At 49.3% G+C, this 16,058-nt stretch overlaps 1 protein-coding gene across 2 annotated transcripts; it reads right to left on the reverse strand.

Annotated features, from left to right (window-relative positions):
• Window positions 1–11,067: 11,067 nt before the first annotated feature.
• Window positions 11,068–15,961, reverse strand: LOC148759177 (uncharacterized). Of its 2 annotated transcripts, none has more exons than XM_088802224.1 (4): window positions 15,238–15,961; window positions 14,388–14,511; window positions 13,436–13,620; window positions 11,068–12,780 (listed from the first exon to the last, which is right to left on the reverse strand). In XM_088802224.1, the coding sequence occupies exons 1-3, from the start codon at window positions 15,509–15,511 to the stop codon at window positions 13,614–13,616; spliced, it is 405 nt and encodes a 134-aa protein (XP_088658350.1). In that variant the 5' UTR covers window positions 15,512–15,961; the 3' UTR covers window positions 11,068–12,780; window positions 13,436–13,613. The 2 variants fall into 2 exon arrangements, with proteins under 2 accessions (XP_088658350.1, XP_088658347.1); XM_088802221.1 differs by having other exon boundaries at window positions 13,436–13,624.
• Window positions 15,962–16,058: the final 97 nt, after the last annotated feature.

Genomic DNA, 16,058 nt, shown 5'->3' on the forward strand with positions numbered 1-16,058 from the left:
AAATAAAACTTGGGTTAAAATATTCCTCTGCAGGTATACCCACTCGGAGGAGCCCTATGCAGCAGTTAAAAAGTATAAAGTATGTCTGTCTATGAAGTAGTAGCATGGAAAGATGTCCAAGATATAGTTATGAGAAAAAAGAAAATAAATTCCAAAAACAAAGTACTGAAGTATGATCACATTTTTGTAGTGCCCTCCCTCAGTGTCTTGGCTTGCACACAAACAGAGGAACATCTGGAAGCTGCCCGCTAAGCCATTAACTCTGGTTGTTCCTGGGAAAGAAAATAGGGAGCTTTCACTTTCTGTGCTCACATTTCTATATTGCTTGCGTTGTTTATATGTATATATTCCTATTTCAGTAAACACTTAAAATCTATTTTTTTAGGCTTTTCTTCCTTTTTGTTTTTTATGTTATCCTGAATTTAGTCATGTATTAATTTTGTGGTTAGCAATAAAAAATGTAAGTCACCCTGTCGTGCAAGGGGGACTGTGGGCTCCTCGCTCCCTACATAAGAATGCAGGATATGGTGAGGCCAAAAAAGAACACCCACAGAGCCATAGGTAGGGGACTAGAGTCTCACTGGAGGCTGGAGTCACACGACCTGCAACCTGCTGTCCGCTTCTCTGCCTGCCAACCAACCGACTCGACTCGACTCTCGACTCAACTCCCCAACCAGCGCAGCCACGGCAGTTATATCAGTGGCTAATTGGCTAACTGGTAACAGCTGATGGTTAATTAGCCACAGCTGACGGCCATCTACTAGCCGAGTCAGCACGTTTCACGTGAGGCCGAGAGCCTGGAAACTGCTCTCTGGGGCTCTGTCCCCACACTCCGCCCCACAGGGTCTCACCTCACAATTTACGTGACAAGCATCTTCCGCGAGGGTCCCTGCGTCATATTAGCCTACAGGCACCTATGGACGGAAAGAAACAGTAGTCTTGGGAACCAACAATGGCAAATCCCTTCCATCTGGGAGGATACATGCTAGCTTTTTGTCCTGGGAAAGGAGGGTCGCTGCCACTGGTACCTTTCCCAGTTTGTGGTACCAGACCTTTATGGCAGTGCTTGGGGTCCCTTGCGTAGTTTCAACATGTAACAGAACAGGGGACCCCATAATAGGCCATAGTGAGAGCACATAGGTTCCTCGCAAAATCATCCTGGTATCGGGACCTCTGTATACTACAGTCACTTGTGGTGGCCACTCAGCCACCACCCCTGGCGTCACTTGCAAATCATGAGTCAAACCAGCCCCCCATGGGGCTATCAGGCCCAACCACCGACAGTGGGGGCTTTTGACTTGCCAGGGCCTTGGACCTTTTCCTCATTCACCACCCAGCCACCTGACTTCAGGTGGCAGAGAAGAGAGGGAGCTGCTTGCTCTAAATCTGAAAGAGAATCAGATGTTAATAAAATATCATCGACATAATGAACAAGGCCACAGAGGACGGGTGATCCCACTGTGCCAAATCCTGGGCCACGAGCCCATGGCAGATAGTGGGGCTGTGCAAGTATCCTTGCGGAACAACTTGAAAAGTCCACTGCCGCCCGTCCTAAGTAAAAGCAAACTGCTCTTGACACTTGGGTGCAATGTCAATGGAGAAAAAAGCATTGACCAAGTCCACTACATAGTGATACGTTCCCAGGCGGACAGTCAGACGATCCATTACATCATGTATTGAAGGCACCGCAGCGTGCAAGGGTGGCGTCACCTTATTTAACTCCCTATAGTCCACAGTCATTCGCCAGTTCCCATCTGGCTTCTTGACAGGCCATACTGGGGAGTTAAAGGGACTGTGCATTGGCCTCACAATATGTGCCTTCTCCAATTCCAATATTGTACGACCCATCTCCTCCTGTCCTCCTGGCAGGTGGTACTGTCGCACTGTAACCACGCGCTAGGGCTGTGGCAACACTTAAGGAGGGTGGTGAGCATGCCTGCGTGTCACCGCTTTCACCACCCGGATCCGGAAATGGAACTCTCCTACCGATGTCTGTAAGCTGAGGCGATGCAGCACGTCCACCCCTAGAATATACTCCAGAATGGGGGAGACATAAACCCTATAGGTACGAGGGGGAAGCCTTCCTATACCCAGTGGTAACAAAACAGCTTTTACAGTCACAGTCTTTTCCCCGTAGCCATCAATGCAGATTGCTGGTCCGGGGAACAGTTCTGGGTTCCCATAAACGAGACTGCAGTCTGCGCCAGTGTCAACTAGAGCCAAAACCCTCTGTACATTCGAAGGGGACCAATGTATGGACAGTTCCACGTGGGGCCTCCGGTCCCTGCTCATCCCCTCTGACCGGGTACCTTGGCCCCACCCCTAATCAAGCTGAAAGGAGTCGGCCTCAAGTGGCTGCATGAAGTCCTGGAGGGACACGGGTTGATCTTTCCCAGACTTCTCCTTTAGGCTTCTCTGGAATTGCCGTTCCGGACGCAACTGTTTCCAAAGTTCCAACAAGAGTGCATTGGGTTGTCGGTCTATTTTTTCCCAATCGACCTCTGCTTCCATGAGATCACACCACATCTGTGTGCATGTTACTCTCTGAGGCCCGCGACCTTGCCCCTTTACTTTTGATTTGGGCCTCCAGGTCTCAACTGTGCGGACCTCCTGTCTTAACTTCCTTTGGCTCCAGCTTTCAACATCCCCTAGGGTGGCCATGGCAGTTGTAACTTCATGGATCTGTCGCCCCACATAGGGTGTAAGAATGGCAACCAAGGATCCAAAAGCACTCGCAGGTGCAGTCTCCAAAACCAGATCTCTCATGCTGGCTGTAAAAAGCTCGTCATCCGGCCCCCGCATATTAAGGTTGAAAATAGCATGTCTCATACCCATTTCACCGATGATTTGAGTAAGTTCTGTATATGACTGCCATTGACTCACAGTGTCTGGCAGCTCGCCAGCCTGTCCCCATACTGTGCGTACCGCAGCAGTGAGCCACGCCATTAGAGAATGGTTGCCCTGGTTGTGGGCCAACCTATGGCAGTTTTGTAACCTTTGTCGCAGGGACGATGCACTGTCACGAAGGCTAGCTTTTCCATCTCGCCTGGGGAGCAGAGAATGCTGTCTGCTCCCTCATCCCATAAACGTAGTAGCCAAGCCGAGACTGGCTTTCCAGGGTGCTGTTGGTACCGCCTCCCCAGCTCCTGCAACTCAGTGGGAGTGTAAGAGGTGTAGGTTGTGAACTCAGTCACAGTGGGGTTGCCGGCAGCAACAGTCCTGGGGCCCAAAGATTGCTCACGTTTTACCTTTTGCTTCAAGATTGGCTGGGCTTGGGGGTTGGGAGCTACATTGTCTCCACTTGCTTCCTCCGCCTCTGCCTCAAAGTCTCCACCTTGGGGCCCCTGTTCTAACAGGCAGACGTGGGCTTCCAGCGCTTCCAACCGGGACACCTGGTCAGGCACCTGGGCCATTTCATTAAGCGCATTTTCCGTGTTGAGACTCAAGGCTGTGAGGAACATCCAGCCCACGCGGCCGGCTGTAGCCTTCTCCTCCTCCGGCAACCGCTCAGCCAGAGCCTGCAGGGCCCTCTCCCCGCTGGCTGGAGAGCCGTCCATGTCCTCCCACCCCTCCTTGGGGGTCCAACTCCTGAGAACAGTGGCCACCGGACACCACACACTGTGTGGGGGCCACCTGTCCTCCTGCCCAGAGTCAGATGCCATTCCTACCTGGTCGGGATCCTGCACACCGTGCCAGGTGTCTGAGTGGGTGGAGGCCTCGGTGTAAGATGTCCACAACCCTCAGAACCTACAGCATCAGCAGCCTACCAAAAAGCCGGTGATGCCTGCTATGGCCAACAGGGTGGCAGGCCATCTGGAGGCTCGAGAGGACCACCAATTCACCTAGGGGTCACGTCTCTCCCAGGCAGACTGTGCTCCCCGTCTCTGGCGCAGCTGCTCATGGGCTTCCTGAGACTAAGTTTTCACATGCACAAACTGCTCCACCATCCTTCGGAGAGCTTTGGCAGGTGCCATACCCTGCTCACTGTGCCATTTGTCGTGCGAGGCGGCCTGCGGGCTCTCTAGCCCCGTTCCCCACATAAGAACGCAGGATATGGCGAGGCCAAAAAGGAACACCCATGGAGCCATAGGTAGGGGAGTCATACCACTATAGTCTAACTGGAGGATGGATTCACACAACTTGCAACCTGCTGTCCACTTCTCTGCCTGCCAACCAACCAACTTGACTCTCCACTTGATTCCCCAACCAGCGCAGCCCTGGCTATTATATCAGGGGCTAATTGCTAACTGGTTACAGCTGATGGCCAACTAGCCACAGCTGACGGCCATCTACTACCCGGGCCAGCACCTTTCCACACAAGGCTGAGAGCCTGGAAACTGCTCTCTGGGCCTCTGTCCCCACACACCCATTTTAGCTATTCTTTTTTGTAATTTCATTTAAAAAATCTAGTTCTTGGAACTTGTGTTCAAGTCAAGGCTTACAATTTCGAACTGCACAATTTCAAACTAGAATTGTGTGTGACTCTTCAAAGGGTCCCTAGCTCTCAGAAAAGAGCAGCTATTCTATCAAATAGCTTCTCCTTCCTCCTTCAGTGAAAATGTGAAATCATTTTCATCTACAGAATAATTTCCTTCCATTAACCTGCCGTGTTCTCTCTCTCTCTCTCTCTCTCTCTCTCTCTCTCTCTCTCTCTCTCTCCCTCTCTCCGTCTCTCCCTCTTTCCCTCCCTCCTGTCTTTCCTCTGTTTATTTGAGAAGAAACCTATGTAAGTATATTGGCTCACTGTAGTTGACCAGCAGGAAGAATGGTGACCAACTTCAGAGGAAACACAAGAGGAAATGGACTTACTTGCTGGTCTGTACTGAGTTATCTGATGAGCAGCTCTCATGTGTTTAAAAAAAACCCCACAAAACAACAGAATAGTCAACTCCCGTCTTTGGTAGAGTCAGGCATCCCTCCATTTGAGGCATGGGAGTTGGCTCAGGGGTTCTTACGGATGTTTTCTCAGCCTGTATATGGCGACCCAAAGGGCACCCCTCCCTCAGGGGAGACAGAGCAAACGGAATGCTATCATGACTCTTTCTCAGGGAACACCCTTTCAAATATCAGCTCTAAATAGACTCTAAATCTTAAACCTTATGTGGGGGCAGAGCCCCAGAAAGTAGTTTCCAGGCTCTCGGCCTCACGTGGAGGAGTGCTGGCTCGGGTAGTAGATGGCCGTCAGCTGTGGCTGATTGGCCGTCAGCTGTAGCCAGTTAGCCAATTAGCCGCTAATATAACTGCTGCGGCTACGAAGGAGAGCTGAGGAGAGTGGAGGAGAGTGAAAGAGAGTCGTCGGTGGGTTGCAGACAAAAGGGACAGCAGGTCGCATGTCCAGTGAACCCAGCCTCCAGTGAGACCGTAGTGGTATGACTCCCCTACCTATGGCTCTGTGGTGTTCCTTTTTGGCCTCACCATATCCTGCGTTCTTGTATGGGGAGCGGGAGCAGAGACCCCGCAGGCTTCCCCGCACGACACCTCATCTCTTTTTTGTCAAAGGTATTTTTTGAGCCTTCCTATAGAACTAGATATTTCATTTATAGCCTTGAACATACTTACTTGCCCATCTGCCAGGGGAAATGCCCTGTAGTGCAATCTGCCCTGTTGAAATATCTAGACTAGAGAGTGGGATCTTGCTTCTTGGTAAGAATAACGCATAAAGAAAAACAACTGGTTCCAGACAGTTTGTGGGCTAATTATTTTGAAAGACATTACGTGCCTAGGAAGTGCACCACCTTATCTTTGGGTCATAAGAAAAGGAGGAAATACTGTTTATCCCTAGGATGGAGAGAAATGTTTCTTCCAGGCTCTGTTCCATTTTTGGACACCAGCGGATGGGCAAGGCTACCACAATAAACTAGCCAAGGCTGCTGCAATAGGTCACAGAGCTGAGATGTGGGAGAAGTCCATGCCACAGCCAGCAGCCTCTCTCTCTCTCTGAGTCACTCTCCCTTCTCACTTTGAAAAATATGGTAAAGATACATTAACCCAACAAAGCAGTGCCAACCACAGAAGATTCTCAGTTATAGGGTCTCAGACCCTGCTATCGGGTCAAGGGCAGTTGAGCCTCCTTAGCTGGTTCCTTGACATGGTAAAAATAAAACCAAATTCAAAACCAAAACACCACACAAAGCAAGGGGAACATGTGGTTGAGCTAGTTAACTGCCTGTTGTCATAACAACCGATTTTTGACCCACATTGGCATATGAACAGTGAAAGTGTTTTGTTACTGTTATGGGGGGTGTCGTATGTGCTGCAAAAATGAGTAAGACCCGGGGAGGGGAAGTTCACCCCCATGGAGAAGTCATGCATGGTGCTGAGGCCAGTGAGAAAAGGTCAGAAAATTTCTCAGGTTTTCTTTCACTGAATTAGATTCAAGGCAACTGCAGTGGGAAACGTCAATTCCAGCTTAGCCACAATTCTGATAACTGTTTGAAAGCAGTAGCAATGCAGCTGATTCTTCCTCGTGGAGTGGTGAATTTGGTGACCCTTATACCTGTTTGCTAAGCTGCTCCCTGAGACACTCTGGGCTCAGCCAAGCCTCAAATGGCTTGTATGGTTTCTTGGACATAAAAATGTGAGACATGAGAACCTTTGATACTACTGTTCCATGTTGCTACTGGGGAAACCAACACCACAGCGCAAGCCACGGCAATACTTAACGGCAGGTCACAGACCAAATAACGCTGTGGTCACAGCTCCTCCTCCAGTGCCTTCTACGTGCCAGGTGCCACACTCTGATGATACTGCACGGTGGGTATTGGGACCTTTTGGCAAATGAGAAAACTGCGTAACTTGGTCCAAAGTCTCAGGGATTGTGATTTAAATAGAGAGTTTTCAGTTCCTTCTACCCATCTGCTTGCAGCAAGCTCCAGGGACACAGGAAGATGACATTTCCCCGCCCTCCTGTGTCGGGGTGGAACCACCCATCTGGCTCCTAGTGGTTTTGCCACTGGAATGTGGCCAGGGTTGAGGTGGGCCAGTACAGGCCTGCCCACGTCGAGCCACAGGACTTTTTATGCCATCTCTTCCCGATTTGTGAGACCAGGAACATACGACTCTTCAGGTGGTGGCACCCCTGGGGTGGATCATGGCTCAGGAGAGGTAAGGTTGCTTTGTGAGTTAGCATCTGATTTAGGGTTGCCAGACCTCGAAAATGAAAATACAGGGCACACCCAAGTAAATCTGAATTTCAGATCAACAACAAATCTTTCCTTAGTATAAGTATGTTCCATGCACTATCTGGGACATGCTTCCACTAAAACAGTGTTCTTTGTCGATCTGGGATTCAAATCGAATTGCATATTATCAGGTAGGATATTGTGATTCATGAGGTATTTGCTCTTCATCCACAGTTCCTGGTTCACAGGTCCCCAAACCCTTGGAATGTCAAGAGGGATAAAGGCGGGGGCAGCCGGATGGCTCAGTTGGTGAGTGCGAGCTCTCAACAAGGTTGTTGGTTCAATTCCCGCATGGGATGGCGGGCTGTGCCCCCTGCAACTAAGATTAAAAACGGCACTGGACTTGGAGCTGAGCTGCACCCTCCACAAGTAGATTGAAGGACAACTACTTGGAGCTGATAGGCCCTGGAGAAACACACTGTCCCCCAATAAAATTTATAAAACAAACAAACAAACAAACAAACAAAGGAGCGATAAAGGCCTCTTTTAATGTGTTAATGAGGTGTCTTTGGACCCCGCCCAACAGTGGGGGCTGGATGCCAGGAAAACTGACATGTGATTACAAGATTGGAAATTTCAGTCTCATCTCCCCCACCCGCCTCTAGGGAGGGGACGGGGTTGGAGGTTGAGTTCAATCACCAATGGCCAACGACTAAGGCGATCACACCTCTGTAACTCCATAAAACTCATGAGTACAGCTCATGGCCCTTTTACGAAACTTCAAATGAGGAACCAGAATGCTTCCTAAGCTCCTTCATTTGGGACCTCACCTTATGTGTCTCTTCAACTGGCTGTTGATTTGTATCCTTTAATGTCATTTGTAATAAATGGTACTGTAATGAGTAAATGGGTTCCTGAGTTCAGTGAGCTATTCTAATAAATAAATTGAACCTGAGAAGGAGGTTATGGGAATCTCTGACATATAGCCAGTCAGTTGGTCAGAAGTACCCTTGTGACTGGCACCCTGAGCTGGAGGGGGTTGGAGCCTGGGCTTGAGGCTGACGTCTGAGAGAGAGAGAGAGAGAGAGAGAGAGAGAGAGAGAGAGAGAGAGAGAATTAGGTGAATGGGCAGTCTTGTGGGACTGAACCCCTAACCTGTGGAATGAGTCTATCTCCTGGTAGATAGTGTCAGAATTAAGTGGGATTCCTAGATACTCTGCTGGTGTCTGAGAATTGTTTATTGGTGTGGGGGAACCCCACCCCCAAGTTCGAACTGGGTCCGGGAACCCTATTCATCTGGCCACCCCAATCTCAGTATATCATTGCTGTTGACTCTGTTCAGAAAGCTCTTTCCCACCATCTCCACAAATCGAAATTATTTCCATCCTTCAAGTCCCACTTCGCCCAGGAAGCTGTCTCCTACAGTCCTTCCCGTGCAGCTTTTTCATGGCCCTTAGCCCACTGGTCCCGTCATAGTCACAGGACAAGTCTTGCTCTTCTATTAGACCAGATTCTGGAAGGTAGAGACAGATTCTTTGTCTTCCTCACCTATACTCCATTCATTCAGCAGGTATCTCCAGAGGGCTTACATTGTACCAAGCATAAACAGACACGGATACTGATTTTGTGGATTTTACAGTTTTGGAGGAAAGACAGGCATTATTCCAGCAATCATGACCAGTTATGCGAAGGAGTCTTCAAGTGCTATGAGAGAATTTATCGGGAAGGGCCGGCCTTTAGATGGGTCAGGGAAGGCTGCTCTGGGGGAGTGACATTCAGGGACCAGGACGAATAGGAGTAAACCACATGGCAAAGCAAGAAGAGAAATTTCCAGGAAGACGCTGTGGTAGAAGAAAATTTGGTTTGAGGAACTAAAAGAAGGTCTGTGACATGAAGTGTGACCTAGAGAGAGATCTCTACACAAGGCACAGGCAGGGCTGGGCCGTGCAGACTTGGAGGCAGTCTTACACTAGATTTCATCCCAGTTGATGGGTGATGAGCCAGGGATGCACAGGATCTAATCTAGTATCCGCTTTCTAAGGCTGCTGTTTGAGAATTACACGAAGGGGAGGACATTAGAGTAATTCAGGCAGGAGTGGTAGAGTCTAGGTTTGAGAAGGGCTCATACAGTATTTCTGGTCCCATCTGCTGTTCCACAACTTTGCCGCCCCCCCACCTCCATGAAGAGGTGGTGTCTACTTCCTTCTTCTTAAACCTAAACCAGGGTGAGAGTTCTTGGGCGGCCTTGACAAATGGGATGTGGGGAGTGACACTGCCTGACTCTCAGAGCTAGGTAAGAAGGTGACTGGCTTCTGCCTGCCTGCCCCTCTCTTTTCCTCCCCTTTGGACGCTCACCCTCGGGACCCCACCTCCACCTGTGAAGAAGCGCACACCAGCCCCCGTGGAGAGACTCCTGAGAGGAGCCCCTGTGAAGACCTCAGGCTCCAAACAAGAGCAGTATCGGCTGACTGCCAGACACGATGGAGACCCCCGTCACTGGAGCAGACAGTCACCTGTTGTGCGGTGTCGCATTTCCCAACCCACAGAACCCATGAGCGGGATGCATGGTTGTTTTACACCCTTAAATTCTGGGGTAGATATTACACAGCCACCACACCTGGAACACGAGGAGAGCAGCCGGAACTTATGTAGTGGCAGCGGACTTGCAGACAGGTGGATCCACGTGAGATGCAGAAAGGAAATAATAAAACTAACAAGATGTAGTCCTGAAAGGGCCAGAAAACTCAGTTACGAAGTTCTAAGGCCCAGATGCAATACGTTTTAAAATGTCTTTCTTTACACTTTCAATAACGCCTGCATTTCATCTTGAGCGTGGCTTTGTTCATTTTGTTGAATAACTGGATCCCTGTTAAAATGCAGGTAACTCAGGGGTTCTTAAATTTGAATTTTTTTCATTTATTAACATCTTGGCACGGATAAAGATTGAACTAAGTTTTCTTTTTGATAAAGAAAATGGAGGCACCTGAGGGTAAAGGGGGGATGTCACCAAGGAAGATGCCGGAAGGTGCCTGTAAGTACTTTGGGGGAAGTCCTTCCTCTCAGTCTCGCTGCTGTTAATGGTGATGGTTTCCATTCAGCTTGGACAAGAGTCTGCTGGTGCCACTGCTGTTAATGACGCCAATGGGGAATGTTCATGGTGTGGCAGGCATCACGCACAAGCCCAGAAGGAAGTGCCATCTCACCCCTTTTACAGGAACCTGAGAGCAGGGAGTTGAAGCAACTACCACAGGGTCACGGCGCTGGCAAGCAGGAGCGAGGGGACCCACGCCCGGGTCACCCAGGCCCGGGGGACCCACGACCGCTGTCTCCACAGGTCGCCTCCTGTCCCTCACAATCTCACGTCTTAGTAAGTGGGCTGCTCTCTGGGGCTGTAAAACTTGCTACAGGCATGTGGTAGAGACCCTAAATGTCCCCAACTTCATTTCTAGGGTCGCGTGGTAAGCTGTGGCCAATGGGACACAAATGGAAATCATACACAGGCCTTCTTTATTTTTTAATTTTTTTAAGTTTTATTGGGGAATATTGGGGAACAGTGTGTTTTTCCAGGGCCCGTCAGCTCCAAGTCATTGTCCTTCAATCTAGTTGTGGAGGGCGCAGCTCAGCTCCAAGCTCAGTTGCCGTTTTCAATCTTTAGTTGCAGGGGGCGCAGCCCACCATCCCATGTGGGAACAGGCAACCTTGTTGCTGAGAGCTCGTGCTCTAACCCACTGAGCCATCCGGCCGCCCCCAGGCCTTCTTTAAAAAGGGGTGTGACATCTTCTTTGCCCTTGCCCCCTTCACAGGGCTGGTGAGCCATCCTGGACCTCACAGAAGAAGGCCCCGAGCTCAGCAAGGCAGAACCACCAGAAGGAGCCTGGCTCACTGACCTAACTCACCCCAGGTTGGTTTTGCCCAGGCTCTCACGTGGGAGGGTAACAGACTTGCGTTTATGCCACCTCTATTTTGGGTCTTAGCTCTAGGATCCGAATTTATATCCTAACAAATGTAGGCAACACAGGAGGTGTAAATAGACTGGTATGGAAGCTCTGAGAAGGAACAATTACATGTGCAAATATTTCTATTGCTCTCCTGTCCCACCCCCGTGAATGCGTGTGTGCGCGTGTGTGGGAGGTGGGCGTTTTGAGAAAACACGGCAACTACACTAATGGTGCAGGTAACCATTTCCCTTTGCTTTGAGGGTGTATGTTTTTCCTCATTTGCAGACCCTCTTACTGAGTAATTTCTGTTTCCATCTAACATTAAATGATAAAATTGCATTAGCCAAGGGTGGGAAGGGTGTGAGAGACCCAGCGGCTGTGCCCGAGGGCAGGGTCATCCACAAGCGGGGTTTGTTCCTGGGTCTTTCGTGCTCGTCTGAATCTCAGCTGACTGGACTTTCAGCAAAAGGGGGAAAATAAAGCCCATGCAGCCTCCTGTAGCTGGCTCAGAGGAAAGCTCTTCAACTCTGAGAGCTTCTTTGAAGTTATCACAGACTGTAATCAACACAGAAGTACCCGACCCCACCCACGTGTGCCTCCTGACCCCTAGCATTTAGATATTCGCCTTGTGTTTGTCCATATGTGTTCAAAAGAGACTTTTTATAAAAGGAGATACATAGGAGGTTAGTCCTGCAATGCTGTAGTCTGGTTTTCTTTTTACTTATAAATGTATACTAACAATTTTACAGTTACTATCTCAATTTTGTGTAGAGCTGATTAAATCAATATGAAAAAGACTTTTACAAATCAACAAGTCAAAAGATAATTCAAGAGATCGATTTCACAAATGGTCCTAACCGAGGACCTGTACCCACTGTGCCCTGTCACACTGATGGGATGGGAGTGTCCGCACAAACAGCAGAGAGCAGAAAAGCACTTGTCTTTCTCTTTCCCCTGCCACGGTCATGAAAATAAGCCTGGACCAGCCTGAGGGAGGAGGGCACCATGCGAAGCACAGCCAACTTCTTCCTAAGTCGCCAATTCGAGGGACCCACCAACTGACCACAGATGCATGAGGGACCACAGCCACCCTCTGAGCTCAGCTAGCACCAGCAACACCACCGGCTGGCCTGCAGACTCTTAGAAATAATTATCAGTGGTTGTTTTAAGCCACTGAGTTTCAGGGTAGTTTGCTAATAGGTAATAGCTGACTAATACAGATAAAAATGGCCAACAACCAGATCTAAAGATCTTCAATCTGACTCATAACTGAAGAAATACAACTAAAGCAACGAGGTATTACACCTCATATAACACGCAGCTTTGGTGAGGGAGCAGACGGTCAGCACTTTATCCGCGGTGGACTTTGGAGGCGTCCTGGCGACCACGTCTGGTGGGTGTGTGGCGCTGCAGTCCAATCCAACCTCCTTTTTATGGGGTTTGCTATATTGCAGAAGCAGTAAAGTAATAACCGCACTTGCCAGGCTTCCTCAGGGTGAGGTTTCCGCACAGGAGCTGGATCCTGCTAACTGGCTGAGTGTGCAGAGGACGCGCTCCTGCTGGCAAACACTGCGGGTCCACAGGACACTGACAGCCACGCCTGCTGCCTGCCCTCCACTGGGGAAGTCTCTGGTGCCATGCGAAGCCGCTGCACAGGAGTTCATTAGCATGGCTCCCTTCGCTCTGTGTCGCCCCCGGGAGCATGGAGGAGCCTTTCGAGCCTGGGAAGGAGGAAGGAGCGATGAGCCCACAGGAGGCTGGCTGATGGGCGCGCACTCATGCTGATGTGTTCAGGCCAGACAAGGCACAGCGGCAAACCTGGGTGGCTGACAAGGCCATTGTTCCCCAGTGCCTTTCTCAGGAATGCCGAGGCCTGTCTGCACGGTACCGTGAATTGCCTTTCTCAGGGATGCCGTAAACGCTTCATGAGACACCTCCATCACCACGCCAAGCAAATCTTCCCGTACTTCTACCTCAAATTTTCTCAATAAAAATCCCATCATCTTTCAGATTGGCTCTTGACCCCCTCCACATCCTTGCTGGCTCGTGAAAGCCACTTTAAAAAATCAGAAGACCACCAAATATACACAACATTGTTATTCATTACTGTAGAAAATGTAGCACATGTCCTACCAACTGTATACCCTCCAAATACTGATGTTCCATGGTACGGGGTGGGCCCCCTGGAACCCTTATCTCCATCCTCTCTCCTTTTCCACATGTGCCTCCTACACCTGGAGCTCAGCCTCTCCCAACTGCCTGCCAGCCCTGCTCCATCAATGAGCCTTTGCTGTCACTGCTTTGCTCTCCTCCCACTGCTGGGTCCTCCTCCCTGTCTGCAAGCACTACGCTCTCACCCTCTCTGCAAAAACCTACCCCGTCAAGCCACCTTCTTAGCTCTTTCTTCTTCTTCACCACTCGATACAGCCAGAGCGCCGGCCACGTCTCCCACCCCTCGCTGAGCGCGAGCTGCCCCGACCAGATCATAGAGCCTTTCTTCAGTCCTCACTCCCATCCTTGCTTTCAGACGAATTTGACAAAGCTCCACAGATTATCAACGTCTGTCTTAACAAAGAAAACAACAACATACAATAAACACAGACAATAATATGATGGTGTACTAGAGTGCAATTGAAAGTTCACAAAGTTTTGAAAAGCAGTAGGATATGCTTGCAACACGAAGTTAGGGAAAAACTGCATATAGAAGTATCACCTCGACTATATACATTTAAAAAAACTAGGAGGAAATATGAGGGGAAACTTCTGAGTAGTAGAATTACAGGTTATTTTTGTTTTCTCCTCCAATTGTTCTGTATTTTACAATGAGCCTTAAAAAAATCCGGGCAGACAAAAAGGGACATTTCTTTGGCCTGCCACCTGCTGGTGAATTTTAGTAACACCACAGTGAAGTTGAATTTAGTGCCTGCCCCTCCCTTTCTCATCTGAGCTCCCTCCACAGACAGCTGTTGTATTTTTTCAATATGAGTTTCGTAATCTCTTTTCGATTTTGCAATCATTTTCCTAAGTTTGTCTTGTAATTACTTTCTTGTGTAATTTATTTTGGTAATGTATGTCAGGTCCTAGCTGTCTTCAGATGTTTACACATCTCACTAGGGTGTGCCCCTTCCCAGGCGTCAGCCCCATCAATGTCAGTCACTGTGGAACAGTCACTGTGGATGAGGACCAGCCAAAAGCCCCGTGAAGGAAAACTCAGGAAGAAGATGCCAGGAACGTGTCCTCGCAGGTGACAAAAACGCGCTTCCGGAAAGCGGGAGTGATTGGTAATGAACTGCAAGGATCAGTAACTTGAAGGCTCCAACTCTATTACCTGACTGAGTGAGCAGGAGTCATTGGGAAGCTGGTAGAAGTCCGCAGGGTGGCAGCGAGGAAGGGCACCGCAGCGGGCCGGGCAGGGCCTCGGAGTTCCGGGGACCAAGTGTACCCAAAGAAGTCTGGGTGAGAAAGGCTGCTTCAGATGGAGTAACTGGGAGGGGCTGCATCGTGCAACAGCCAAGGGAGGAAATGAAACCTAGGTGAGACGCGTGGCAGTTTGTAGGATACACAGGGTACCTCTGTTTTCGAACATAATCCGTTCCAGAAGACCGATCGAGTTCTGAAACGTTTGAAAACAGCCAACAGCTAGGCCTCAGGATCTCGTACTCAGTGGAAGCCACATGACATGTTCGACTTCCGAGGCATGTTCGGAAGCCGAAGCACTTACTTCCGGGTTTACGGCGTTCATAAACCGAAACGTTTGTCAACGGAGATGTTCGAAAACTGAGGTATTACTGTACTAAGTGCTCGAGGAACACGAATCCTTACTGCATATAGTAGTCATTTCAAACCTTACTATGTGCCAGGCCCGTAGACACAGAAGTAAATGAAAGACAAAGCCCTGCTCAAGGGGCTGACATTCCAGTGGGGGACACAGGCAAGAAACAAATAACTCAGAATGGATAGTATAGTCGATAGTGGTAAATGTGAGGAGGAAAAAGAAACTAGAGAAAGAAGATATAAAATGCTGACATAGGAGATAAAATTGGCCTGGCAGAGAAGGTGACCTTTTTTAAGAAGTGAGGAAAGCAGGGAATTAGAAGTAGGGAACACTAGTGACTACCACTCGTGTGGTTAGCATCCTTCACACGCTCGTATTAGTTAGATCATTATATGACCCCTACCACTTTGGCCACACTTGACTTTATCATCAGCCATCTCGGGAACTCCTGGGAACATGGAACCTGACATTCCCTCGTCGCTGCGGACTGCCAAGCTCGTACAAGCTGGAAAGGCAGAGGCAAAGCTGCAGACGTGAATGGGTCTCGCACGGAGTCTCTGAGAATAAAAAGCTGCTTTGCGTGCACGCTGAGGGGAAGAGGCGGCCAGACTCATCTCCAGCACCAGACTCATCTTCCGTCCCGCCTGCACATGTGGCCGTGCATGTAACAGGGCCATCTTCAGACCCAAAGGGCAGCGACACAAAGCATTCCACAGCCACAGGAAAATGGTAACTGCAGCTTGAATTAGCGCAGCTGCACAGAGCGTGTGACTCAGAGGTCACAAGACAGAATTATGTGTGTTTCTACCAGACACTTACTTGGTTGTTACAGAGAGGACTCAGCCAGCACCTCTGGGAATGCTGGAGAAGAACTGCAAGGTCTTGCTGTTCTAACCCACCCAGCATGACGCTGAGAACAGCTGCGTGTGTGATCAGCTTTTACTGGATGACACTGAACAAGGGGAGCAGGTCTTTTTGTGATGGATGCACACGATCTTTTAACAGACTCACTTGGACTAATAACTATCCTTTGCAATTCAGAGAAAATAACCAAAAAAAGAAAAAAGAAAAAGAATCCAAATGCCTGAGGACTCATCCTATCTTAAATCTGTTTAAATTGCTGCAAAGTTTTTTGAAGTTACAATATCAAGGGTTCATTCCTTTATGATCACAGGCTTCGGGGGCAGATGGCAGGGGACAGGAAATGTGACCTGCAGGCTTTAA

Source organism: Rhinolophus sinicus, chromosome 1, assembly GCF_057876585.1.
Source record: "Rhinolophus sinicus isolate RSI-liver-muscle chromosome 1, RSI-T2T, whole genome shotgun sequence".
In the NCBI taxonomy this organism is placed as follows: Eukaryota; Metazoa; Chordata; class Mammalia; order Chiroptera; family Rhinolophidae; genus Rhinolophus; species Rhinolophus sinicus.